The 13,246-nt window shown below is 41.7% G+C and overlaps 1 protein-coding gene across 6 annotated transcripts in view; it reads left to right on the top strand.

Moving 5' to 3' along the window:
- FGF14 (fibroblast growth factor 14) overlaps nt 1-13,246 on the top strand; it is a 423,768-nt gene that overhangs the window by 270,722 nt on the left and 139,800 nt on the right. For 2 of the 6 annotated variants that reach the window (XM_075424372.1, XM_075424344.1), the window contains exon 1: nt 12,274-12,595. The exons of the other annotated variants lie outside the window; for them this stretch is intronic. In XM_075424372.1, the coding sequence (XP_075280487.1) occupies nt 12,403-12,595 (193 nt within the window). In that variant the 5' untranslated portion in view covers nt 12,274-12,402. Of the gene's footprint in view, nt 1-12,273; nt 12,596-13,246 lie in introns of those variants that run through there. 6 annotated transcript variants of the gene reach the window in all.

Raw genomic sequence — 13,246 nt, 5'->3', positions numbered from 1 at the left:
TGAGGACTTTAAAAAGTATCTTTTATCTTATACCCATGTGTCTTGTAGCTTTCTTTTCCTTCACATCCACTCTTGATAGGCTATGAAGTTTTGTTTTCTAGAATCCAGTTTTGCATTTCATTTTTAGCAGTGGGAAAATTCTATGTAGCTATGTGTTATATGTCTAAATCTATGCCTTTTTTAAGCACAGTTGTTGAGGAAATCCTTTTTAAGTAAAAATGTAAGAAATTATGTTCCATGATATTCTTTGAAGAAGTTGCTTAAACTTTCTGAGGTAACCACTGATATTTGTATTTAAACCTATTTAGACCATCAGTACATTAATTTCGTATAGAGTAAAAGTTTAAGTCTTGCAGATAGTAAACCAAGACTATCAGAAAATCATTTTTTGAAAAGCTACTGGAAGTTGTAAAGATTGTCTGTGCTTCAGAAAATCCCATCTCATGCGAAGCATACGAGGAACAATGAAGGTATAAATTGCCAACAGCACAACATGTTTAATGTGCTATTTTCTGATAAGAAATAATTCCAGATATAAATCATATTAAATAAAATATTTTTAATCCTTTTTGCACACATTTTCAATTAAAAGATCCTGTTGTAAAACAGAAGTATTCTTCTGTCTTGGGAAACAAAAATGTCAGATTTAGATATATGTCTGTGATGTTGAGAACCAGGTCTGCATGCACAGATTTTTGATTTACAAAATCTTTTGTAAAGGGATTTCCAGAGGTCCCTTTCAACCAAAACTGTTCTACTGTAAACAAAATCCAGGTTTTAGTAAATTTACTGGTCATTTACATGCTTTTAATTAAGAAAATCTATTATTTTAAGAAATAGGAATTTCATTACTGGACAATTTTAAGCTTACATTTTTTATATCTTTTCAAAACCTTGCACAAAACTGTAAAAGAATTTTCAGATGATGATAACAGATAATGGATATCACAAAACATCATTATTCCAGATAATTGTGCTCTTTCTTTGTTTTCCTCTAAGCCTTCAGCAATGTCAAGCAGGCAGATTTCTTTAGGTGTGGGCTAAATCTTGAAATAATGAGGAAGCTGGTCTGCAAGGTATCTGCTGATATTTTTCAAAGGAAATGATATGCAAGATTGATTATATTTTCAAGAAATACTGAGACGCAGCTGTTTGGTTGGGTTTTTGTTTTTTTTTTTTTTTTTAATTAGGAGATTTAAAATAATAAAAATGGATTTCTATGGGAAGTTGACCTACCTGTATCCAAGGTTTTAGCAGTCAATTTAAAAAATGTGAGTGGCATGAAATCACTGTTATTTTGTATAACTCAATTGTAGACAAAATCATTTAAATTTTACTTCTATGAGTGATACTTGCAACATGGTATGGTAGTCTATTCCACATGTGTAAAACTGCAATGGCAAGCACATGTTTTCTTCACAACAAATGATGATGTGTAGATTGCTTATATTTGAGTCTTTAAGGTCCAGAAAAGATTGCTTTGTCTCTGGAGAGAGAATGTTAGCCAAGGAGTTATGGTTCACAGCAATTTGGCTGTCAGTATGTTCCATGTCTAATGACTTCTGTTCTTCCTTATCAGTCTAGCATAGCCAGAACCTCTCACTTATTGTTTACAGAGTACAGTTTGGATTGCATGAAAGAGAGCTTCCATTCATCAAGCTGTTTCCTGATATTAATTTAGCTCTTCCTCCCTACATCTGTAGCTAAAATCAACTTTCCGTAGTGCTTGAACTAAGACTGGAAAGAAGTCAAAAACTTTGAAACTTGGTGAGAAACTTTGATTCTATTCTGTTTTTTTAAAAATAAGGCTTACCTGAACCAGTGCAAGGGATACTTGGAGACTTCTGGCAACAAATGGGTTCCAAAGGCTTATGTCTGAGCGGCGACGCTGTACACCAGTTGCAAGTCCAGTTTCAAGGTGGATGGATTGGGAAAAGTGGGCTTTGGGAAGGGACAGTGTTCTGCCTGCCTGTGTTCAAGGCTGAGCAAGTTTAAGAGCTGGTGTGACTGGAGGACAGTTTCAGCAGTCTCTCAGGCTAGTCTGACTGTTCTGTTTTGACTGGGTTCATGCAGTGACTGATGGTTTCTAAGTCACTTTTACCCAGATAATAAGAGGCTGTGGACAAAGAGCCATTGACCCAGTGGATGCTCGGGGTTCTCAAATACCGAGATACAGCCAGCTAGAAGCTAGACCTCGCACCAACTTTTCCGAACTTCCCAGCTTTCTGGAAGGCAATTTCACAACAGTCTTAGGCTGATCTGAGACTACCCCACCACTGATAAAGGCATGCCCCTCTCCTCGCTTCGTGTGTAACTTTTCCAGCTCTGCATGGCCAGACTGCATGGCAGTTCTCATCAATTTACTAAGTGAGGTGAACAGGAAAAAAGAAAAAAAATAGGCTGGATCTGCAACTGACTTTTTGTATGACAAAAAGCATAGTTCTTGTAGACTTTTATGGTGTCCTGTGCGCATGTGCTGGCAACAGACTATTAAGCCCTATTTGTAAGTTTCCAGCTGCATTAACCAGACAATGAGCATTTTGCTGTTAAGGTACTACACATTCTTACAAGAAAAGTGCATTTTTATGATAGTGTTAGACTGATGGGAATTTTAGGGCAGCTTAATGAATCATTTGAGTATTGAGATTAGAAGGTGATAGCTGTAACTCTTGTAACTGTGCCTAAGAAGATAATATTTATTAACAGTGATTAAGCCTGTGCATTGCTTTTCTTAAATGCATAGATTTTCTTTCTGTCTCTGAGATGAATGGAAACTCTCTTCCAACTAGCAAATCCTTCTGCAGCTCTCTGTGTTGGTCTTACAGCTGTTTTTCCTTCCAAACCAAATATCTATACATCAGCTTAACTTTAAAGTGCCTGTAAAAGTATCAGTGGGTGAAACATGTCATTTACAGATTTTGAACAATAATATTATTCAACAAATGGTACAAGTTACTGATGTAAATATACTGTTTAGAAGATTTTATCTTGCCGATTTCATTCCTTGTGATAGGTTTATAGAAGCAATAGAAAAGATGCACAATTTTATTGCCATAACCGTTATTCTGTGAAAAGGAGGAATGAAGAAATTTTCATTTTTTGTATCAGAACACCTTCTATGACTTGAAATTATTATGATAAAAAAAGCAATCCCAAGTGAATAAGCCTGTGTTTGTTTTTCTTAAGGTTACTTTATAATAACAGCTTTTTTAAAGAAAGGGACAGACTCTCTGCTATCATACAGATGTTGAAAAACATTCCTACCATACAATTTTTACACAGCTTTTGCCTGGTACAAATAACTCACAGTGCTTACAGCAGTGCAAGTAATAAAAGAAAAATTCACCAGTATGTGTTGCAAGTTATTCCCCAGTCAATATATCTGTGAATAACTAGAGTAACACTGTCCACTGCTGGCAAATCAGATAATTGCACTGCACATTAGAGCAATATGCTGTTGAAAGGTTTCGATGAATTAACAGTCTTGATTGCAAGATAATTCAGAATTTAGGTTTGTAGGACTGTGTTGTAAAATCAGGTCACTATGTTAGGAGTATTCATGCTCTTACCACTAATAATAAATGTTATAGTATTTGAACTAATAACCAGGAAAGTCAGCATGGTAATAAGAGCAGGTATTGCAATATTTTTTCAGGATTTAAAGTAATTTTAGTATTCATTATATTCTGGCTGTTGCATCCTCAAAATAAAGAAAAATATAGTAAAAGTCTATGAATTTCTCTCTTGATGTTCTAGTATGTGAATAACAAGATAGGTGAGCAGAAGTTCTTGGATTCTTTTTGTTTTAGGTCAAAGCATTCATTGCTGGTTATGCTAGATTTTTCTTAAACGTATAAATGAAGTATAGAAGAAATCAATGTTTCTATTTGGGAAGAAGTAAAATGGAAATGTGCAGCTTGATATAGCAGTTACCACCGTTAATGACGAAGCTAGAGATGAAGTAGGCTGATTATCAAAGAGAGAAGGAGGAAAGTCTGGTATCTAAAAAAGTTATTTAGATCAATATTCTTCTGGTGTTTTTTTGTAGTAGATAATACTTGTTTGCATCTGTTGCTTAACAATAGTATACCAGTACAAAGAAAATCTTTCGGTCAAAGAAAATAATACAGAGTGAAAGAAACACGAAGGGGAAAAAAGCAAAAGTGACTTCCTGTGCTAATATAAACTGCATTATCCTGTCAGATAGTCCTGAATATCTAGATTAACTAAAAAGAACCTAAGGGACACTTGTTTTCAGAGATTTATATCTGTCATTAATTTACTCCATTCAATCGAAATAGTAGACAATGCACTGAACTTTCTGTTTGTTTGGAAAGAGGGAAACACAGCATGTGGCTTTTTTTAGAAAATGTTAAGTTCTTTAGGTGTGTTATAGATGTGTGTGTGTCAGTGTGCACGCAAGTGTGCAGACAGCCATGTTCCAATCCTTCTTGTCGCTGGGGACAATCACTTTCTGTACTTACAGGATTACAGGATGTGTTTGGGGGGGAATCATTCTTCTGCTTCTCAAGCTAGTAATTTATGTACATCTCGGCTCATCCTGTCTTTTCTGTTCAGCATTCTATTGTAACAGATATAATGTGCTTTTTCTACTGGATCTCTGTGAGATGACCAAAATCCAACACCTCCCTTGTCCGTAAAGTTCAGACACATAACACATTTTTTCTCACATTTTCATATCTGTTCTGAGGAAAGCAAGAAACCCTTATGTAAAGATTTAAAATTAATATTTTGGAGGTCTTTAGAAAAACACATTTAGTAAGCTTGGGCTATATAGCGGGTTTATATAGATATACACACACACATTTATTGTTTGGATGGCATCTTGAGTTTCCTAATAATCTCAGACAGAAGATATAGGTTCCATGTCTAAGTTGGATTTTACATGTCATACCATGTGCAGATAAGTTATTCACTTCTAAATGGTATTCAGACAAGGCATCTGAATAGACATATCTCCTTAGCAATCGCCTCAAATTCTCATAAATACAAAAATGCTCACATATACACATGTGTAAAAATTTTTTTGTGAAATTTTATATATTCATACATTTTATCCTGGTATATGTATGCACTGATAATATTCATTTCATTAACAAAAAGACTACAGGATTTAATTCCTCTATGAAGATATCAGTTGGAAAGTGAACCTCTAATGAACCAATTAATATAGTGATGTAATGTCAAAGTCTATGAAAGGAACAATCCCTTATGTGTATGCTGGTAGACATTCTCCAAATCACTGTTATACACAGAGCTGAATTTTTTTTTCCTCTATAAAGACATAGTTATCTTGACGGCTACTTTTCTATAGGCCATCTGTTTTCTAGAACTAGTGCAGCAAAAAAAAAGTGTGTGTTTAGGACAATATTTGTGATGATTCCAATCAAAAGACTGCAAGTAAGTTCACTGCAATCTGCTTAACTTTTTTTGCTGTTGTAGGAGTAGGAAACCCTCGCAGGGGAGGGCTGTCAAGCAGGTGTGACAGCTTGCATAGTGTCATGCTCTGCCAGCTGTACGGACTCCAGAGGAAGCTCACTGTAGGGACCAAGTTTTTCTGGAATGGAATTCCTTTTGTTTCTGTAGAAGAAAATTACGCAGACTCACATTAGCAGGACTTTCAGGTACTTGGAAGAATAATAGCAAAGTCTGTTGCGTGTTTCAGAAGTCAGGCAGAACAGAAGAAAAGCCTGCTGTGGCCAGATAAGCAAATGCAACAGATGTTGTTTTAAGCTGTGTGTGAGAGAAATTAATGAAGAAGCTTTCCACGCTGTTTTTAGGTCTCTAAATCTTAAACTGCTCTGTGCATCTGTGTGGCCTAGAGATGTGGGGTTTTTTTCGTTTCTTTTTTCTTCAACCAAAGTTGTTGTTCTGGCTTTGCATCACTGGAGCCTTGTCTGAAGCACTCTGGTGGCAGATCTTCTGCTATTAACTTCAGTGGGAGCAAAACAAATCACAGTGTGTTTCTGTTGTGAGTAATTAAGAATGTCTCTTGAACGGGACTATTTAAAAGTTAAACTCATATATATGTTGCTGCAGAAACCACAATATATTTTGTTTTTAATTACTTTTGCAGATTTGTTCCTGAAAGTGCTCTTGATTTTTTTTTTTTTTATTACTATTGTTGTTAAATGTTGCTCAGAAGAGATTTGTTGGAGATAAGTTTCGGGCCTGGGTGAGCTGTCTTGGGGAGTCTCATGTGATCTGTGTGCTGTTCAGGTCCTCCTGCCAATCCAGCTAATTTCTTTTGTTCACCTGGTCTATAAAGCAGTGGTATCCGTAGAGGACAGATAGAGTGAAAACTAGGGTAAGTCATGAAAGATGTCACAGGATGTGTGCTAAAAGTCAGGAGCTGTAATCATGCATCTTTTCTTGATGAAAGATGAATTGTTAAAAATAGCTTAAGAATCTCCATTCACTTTTCCCTGATGAATAACAAAGAGTTAGCAAATGGAATTGAAAATTAAACTGTAAGTAAGTAAAGCAGGTATTTTCCTTGACACAGCACTATTGTGAGACTCATTACTACAGTATAATCAACACAATTTAACATGGGGAAAGGAAGGAGGAAAACAAAATCAAAAAGCAAAAGCAAAACCAAGCAATCTGAGAATTATGTAATTTCTGAAGAATAAGACAATATCTAATCAGTGTTGTCATTCTGGTCATCTACGAGACAATTTTTTTTACTTGTCAAAATAAACTTGAATCCTTACTAGCATAGAGGTATTCAGTGCTTTGAGTTGCAGACATATCCCAGGTAATGTGTGAAAGAAATGTCACCGGTCAAAGTAGAACAAATATTGCATTTGCTCTGAGCTGGTGTAGTCATTCTTTCTTCCTCCGGTGTTATGTGTATTAATGTTTCCATTTTTGTAGCTCTCTGCATAACCAGTCGTCTAATGTAGGACTTCCTTGCAGGATGGATTAATTTATTCTAGCATATAAATTGATTATGTTTTAATAACTTGGATGTATAAGGTTGATTAAGTCCAAAGTCTGTGAAGAAGCTGACTAAAACATGTGCCGTCTTTTAAACAACATACTGGAAGTTTACTTTTGTCTTATTTAAAGGGATAAGCCTGATCCATTTAAACAATTGACTACATAGGACGTCCTATGTATTTAGTAAATTTTAATAGGCACGAATTTAGCTCCTTGAGTTCCTGGTGAACTCTGAGATTGAAAGCTGAGTGCTTTTGATCTGGAACTGTGTAAAAGCACAGATATACAAATTCTGCAAAGTACATTAGCATGTTTATTAAACTTTGTTCTTAATGCTCTTCAAAGTTTAAGCAACCAGCATCAACTGTCCAAGGCATTCACGGTTTTAAATTGCAGTGCTTCATGGTGCATTGTCTTCTGAGAAATTAACTGTACCTTTTGAGAATAATACACAGATTAACATACAAGAACATGTAAAACTGACCTAATATAAACTGTTCAAATCTCATTGCACAATTATACCAGTCTTATTAGAAGCATGGAATGCACCCAAGCTGTCTAAAAAGGGATTCCTTATCTATGAATTAATATGTTCATACTGGTAAGGTCATCACAAATATGATCTTTTATGTTGACAAACATTTGTTTAGGTTGATAATTTTTAAAACAATTAAAAACCAACCTACAGAGTAAGCCTTAGGTCATATTTCTTTCATCTTGTTCAAGTCATTAGGTTATATCTCTTGCTCTAGCCTTGCTTTCCAAGAAAATTAAATCAAGAATTGGAAGTTACTGTTGCTTACCAACACCCACCCTCCCCCACTTTACGTACACATTGTGTGCCTTGGGCAGATACCAGTTGGTAGTTATATGAATAACCTTATTTGTAGAACTGTATCACATTTTCTTATGACAACATTTTGTGGGAGTGGAGGGGTCTTAGTATGTAAAATGAATTTAGACACTTGAATTACTGTCCACCAAAATTACCAGCAGTAACAAAAAATGTTTAGACTCACAACCTTAGCTGAAAACAGCACTCTGGTAATCAGTCTGCTGTCTTATCAAAAGTGCCGGAATGTTGATTAAATTAATCCATCAGAATTTATAAACAAGTATTTTTTCACTGCTGAGATGTCTCTTCTTGGGAAGACATTAAATTTTCCTGATGGCCCAGATGTACCCTTATGCATACTTTGCAATTTTTATGCCTAAACTGGTACTTTTACCCCTAGAGTAGCCTTTCCAGTTTGAATGGAAGTTTAAGGAATAAGGTACTACTCTTGTTCACAACTATAACACACACCACCTTCAAAAAAAAAAAGAAAAAAAGCTTTTTCAGGAACACAAAATGTTCTTCAACTCTTTAGAGTCTGCAAGAACATTGAGTTTCACAATACTAATGATTTCTAGAATATGATAGGTTTATTTTACAGCATCGTGTTCTAGAGTATTTAACTGGACAAGTGAGCTCTGTGTGCCTGCTGTTGGCAAGAAAGTGCAATAAAAACTTTACTAGAGCTCATGAAACTAAAACATGTTTAGTAGCCATGCAATAATCTGACATTTTACACTTGTAGAAAATATATGCTTGTAAGGACTTTGGGGTATTTTTCTTAGGGTTTGATTTGATTTGTTTTGTTTTGATATGAGGAATGGTTTTAGGATATCTGGGAGGAGAAACTGTGAGTGGAGTGTGTGTACGTGGGCATATACCTTCAGAAAGACATTTTTGTTTATATTGAAATGGTTTATGAAAGGAAGAACTCGGTAGAGTTTTCATGTCTCCATTAACCAAAAATTACTTTGTGGCTTGAAATGCAACTCTGTCCAACCTGATGCGAAACATGCAAGTAAAAAAAGGAAAAAAGGAAAGAAAAAAAAACATAACACAGCCCTTAAACCATAAGGAAGACATTTTCGATTCTGTAAATTTTGTAGCCTATGGATCTAGGTTAGGAAAGACTATAAAGAATAGAATCTCATTTTCCCAAATGAAAATCCTTATAAAAGCATTTTGTGTATCACCAGTACGTGTATGTACATGAATATTAACAGTGTATATTCTAATACTGAACTTTGATGCCTGAAAATAGCACATTGTAGTTTACATTCTAAATTAGATGACATGGAATATGTTTTTTCCCCAGTAATACAGAAAAAAATATATTTAAGGAATAATAATGTTTCATGCCCTAATATATAGTAAAGCAAGTATTTTAAGCACACTTTATATCTGTTGAATGCTATCCTCTAAAATGTGTTCAGGCAAGAAATTTTAAAGATTCTGAAACATTTTTGTTTTAGAAAACTCCTGAAATCGTTATAAATTAGTAGTTGCAAATTAATAGATGGGAAAATAGAAAGTATTGAAAAACTCTTCTCTCCTTCTTTGCTTTTAATGGTTTGTTTTCATATCCAGAGTTTTGTTAATCAGAAACATAATTCTATTTTGAAATGTTGTAACTATTTCCATTTGTCCTAAGTGCATAATTTTATGCAGTTGCTAGTCTTCAAGGTAGCAAATATGTTCATACTTCTACAATCCATCTGTTGGCAAAACCTTCACTTTGACTAGAATTGCCCACATTTTATCACAGGTTAAGACAGCAGATGGCTCTCTTGAGTTTTCTTTGCAAAACCTCAAGCTGTAAACAACTGCCCTGTGTTTCTGAGATGCAAGTAGAAAGCTGTTGGTTTTGATCTCTGAAGTAAGAAACACATTTTCTCTTGTCTATAGGCATACTGCCCATTTTCACCTTCATTCTTTCCTTTCTTTGCCATCACCCTGAGCATCGTATCGTTGAGAAAAGTCAGTGTGTTTTGGCGAAGGCCCAGTGTTTGAAGGAAACTACAGAAAGGGAACGGTAGTAGTAGACAGTATATAATGAATAGCATCATTGGATAACAGAAAGGGGGCCTTCCAGGAAAAAAAAAAAAAAGGCGGAACCTACATCTTTTTTGAGAGAATTCCTCGTGCAAAAGTTAGAGCTTGGTGTATTCCACTGCTAAATTGCTGTGGAGATGAAGGGTAGTGGAGGGTCGGGCTTGTCTGCTCTCCGCTCCCCGTCCTCCGCTCCTCCGCCCGGCGCCAGGCCCGTGCCCGGCCGGTCCCTGCGCCGCTGTCCGTGGTGCTGAAGGCAGCGGCGGGCACCGGGCGCGACCGGGGCCGGGGGCAGGAGGAGGACCGGGGCGGGGGGGAGGAACCCCACTGTGGCGGCGTCTGGAGAAACGCTTCTGTCTTGAGGAGACTTAAGGAAGGCAACACCCTGGCTTGTCCGCTGCTGGGAAGCGTGGGAGAGGGAAGAAGCACGCAAAACCAGCCCGGTGAAATTTAAACTTTGGAAGAGCCCCTCTCTGTCTAATTGCATTAGGTAAAGCAGTTGTAGCCGCTGTAAGGAAATCTCTGCGCTGTAAAAATCGCCAGACAGAAGATCCAACTCGAGTGTTTTAGCTGAATCTCTTTAGAGACACTTTTAAACAGAACTAAAATGCATTATCCAGAGCCGATTGTGCATGTTCTGCTCCCAGTTGGTCTAGTATTAACATAATATCCCCGTATAAGGGAGTTCCCGCCATACACTTTTGCCCTCTGTATAAAAATAGCACTTTGTAGATTAGAGAACTTAGGGAAATAATGGTCAATATCACACATGCTGAAGCCTCTGCTGAACCGAGAACCTACTCTTACCTACAAGGTTCTGTGTTGCACAGCAGTGAATTATTCTGGGTGGATATTGACACTTCATAAGCTTTTCTTGTAAAGAACCATCTAATAACAAATCAGAGTATTCTGAAAACATTATAAAAATCAGATATTTATTAATTATATTTCCGTGTGCAAGCGTCTGCCCTTCTTCATAGGTTAACTCTGAACTTTTTTCCTGTGTAGCTGCTGGCTCCCTTTTTCTACTTTCCTCTGGCTGGTTACAGCTTCAGGAAGTTTCACCGTTAGGCTGGCAGAAAGGAAATCTGAAAAATATCGAGCCCCAATTTGAAAAGGGACAAGACCCTACAGAAAAAGATAAAAGGAAAGAAAGGAGGTGTTGTGTTTTACGCAGTATGATCCTCGGGGCAGAGACTCCTTAGCCATTCTGCGTCTAGCGAGCTTGGCTGCTGCTTGCTCAAGCGCTCCAAGACGTAGACTATGAAGAAAATAAGAAATATAATTTTACATAGGGCTGGTGATCAATAAATCTGCCTACTGCGGCTGTTTGCGGGTGCCCTATGGAATTCCTTCTGTGTTTCTGAGACCTCAGAAATCAGTTCGTGTTCCAAGTTAAAAACCCGCGGGTGCTATAACCTTTTCTTCTGCAGAGCGTGTGCTGGTTTGGGTGGAAGGTCCCCTCGGCCTCGTCGGCGTGTTGCTTCCCCACGGTTCTAAAACCTCTGCACGTAGCAGAAACCCCTTCTCCTGTCGGACTGTCCCCCCCCCGAGCCCTGCCGCTTCCCGGGGTGCGGGGTGAGGGGGTGCGGCCAGGTGCTGAGAGGGGGGGGGGGAGAGGGGCTGCCGCCGTGCCCCGCGCCCGCAACCCTTCCCGCTCAGCCTCCTCCCGCTGCCCCCACAGCTTCCCCGGTGGATGTGGGGGGGGTGTCTGGGGACGGGGACGGCTACCGGTGTCACCGCTGGGTGCGGCGGGGAGCCCGGCACGGAGCCACCCGGAAAGCCGAGGGGGAGCGGAGGCAGCTGGTTCCCACCAGAAGACCGCGCCAATAACACCCCTTCCCTCCGCCCCTCGCCCCCTTCGCTTTGTTCCCCTGCCCCCCCCCGCCCCGTCCCTCCTCCCCCCCCCGGCGCCCTCGCCGCCCCCCGGCCTTGGGGAGGACAGAAAAAGCTCCAGCGGTGCGTGCCCATGCCCATGTGCGCGTGTGTGCGTGTGTGGAGGGGAGAGGCTGGAGCGGGGTGGGACCGAGGAGCCCGTGATCACAGCTCTCTCCCCGGAGCAGAAGATCGCTCTCTCTCTCCAGATGCTGATTTCTGAAGCACTTGGCAATCACCGGGCGGGAGCCTGGAAGAGGCGGCGGTAGCGGCCCCGGCCGCAGCGATGGCAGCGGCGGGAGAGCGGGCGGCGGCGGTGCGGGGCTGAGGGGCAGCCCCGGGGAGGGGGGGGACGCTGCCGGCCCCGACCCGACCGGACCCGACCGAGCGCGGCTCTGCCCCCGGTGCCGCTCGCTCCGCTCCTCCAGCCCGCCCGCCCGCAGACCCCCGCCGCCCGAGCAGGCTCCCCGGCGCCGGGGCAGGGCGGGAGGGGCGGCGGGGCACCCATGCGGTGACCCGGGGAGGGGGGGGGGGGGTGCCCCGCCGCGGCCGCGCCTCGGCTCGGAGGAGGAGGCTCCCGCTCTCCCGCGTCCCCGCGGATGGGTCCCCGCCGGGGCTGAGCGCCCCGCCGCCGCCCTCCCTCCTGCCCGCCGCGGTGGGCGAGCCGGCGAGCAGCCATGGCAGCGGCCATCGCCAGTGGCTTGATCCGCCAGAAGCGGCAGGCGAGGGAGCAGCACTGGGACCGGCCCTCGGCCAGCAGGAGGCGGAACAGCCCCAGCAAGAACCGCGGGCTGTGCAACGGCAACCTGGTGGACATCTTCTCCAAGGTCCGCATCTTCGGGCTCAAGAAGCGGCGGTTGCGGCGCCAAGGTGCGTCCCGGTGGCCGGGCCCACCCGGAGGGGTGTCCCGAGGGGGGGCGGGCGGGAGGGGGCAACCTGTGGCGAGAAACATCCCGGGTCGGGCCCCGCAGCGGTGGCAGGCGCGAACCGCCGTTCCCCATCCCGTCAGCGAGCGGCTCCCGGCTCCCTGCCAGCGGGCCGAGGGGCGCGGCGGCCCCGGAAGCTCGGCTTCGGGACCCCCGCCCGCCCGCCCGCCCGCCTGCACGTCCGCCCTGGGGCTCGGGGTAGCCTGGCCGTAGCGCCGGGGTCCCGCTGCCTGGTGACTTGCCGGTCACCGACGTGGGAGAGCTGCCCTGCGCCCCGGTGGGTGCCCAGGCGCGGGTCCCTCTGCTCCCTGCCCACCCCGGGTCATACGGACCGGCAAGTTTTGGAAGCATCTCTTCCTTGGGGTAGACGGCCAGTGGTCAACCGAGACCGAGATGGCCTGAAACCGGTACCGTGGTGACTGCATTTTATCAGTGCTTCGCATTAGAACCCTGGAAATAAAAGGAGTTAAATGATATTGCAATGACTTCTCTATTTTTTTTTTTTTTTTTTTTTTTTTTTTTTTGTGTCATTCAGCTCAATATGCAACACTGTTCAGAAATGGTAGTGTAGTGACTTATTTTGTACTCGTCCTCG

Source organism: Opisthocomus hoazin, chromosome 1 (genome assembly GCF_030867145.1).
Source record: "Opisthocomus hoazin isolate bOpiHoa1 chromosome 1, bOpiHoa1.hap1, whole genome shotgun sequence".
NCBI classification, from domain to species: Eukaryota; Metazoa; Chordata; class Aves; order Opisthocomiformes; family Opisthocomidae; genus Opisthocomus; species Opisthocomus hoazin.
This window is presented reverse-complemented; position numbering and strand designations above follow the sequence as displayed.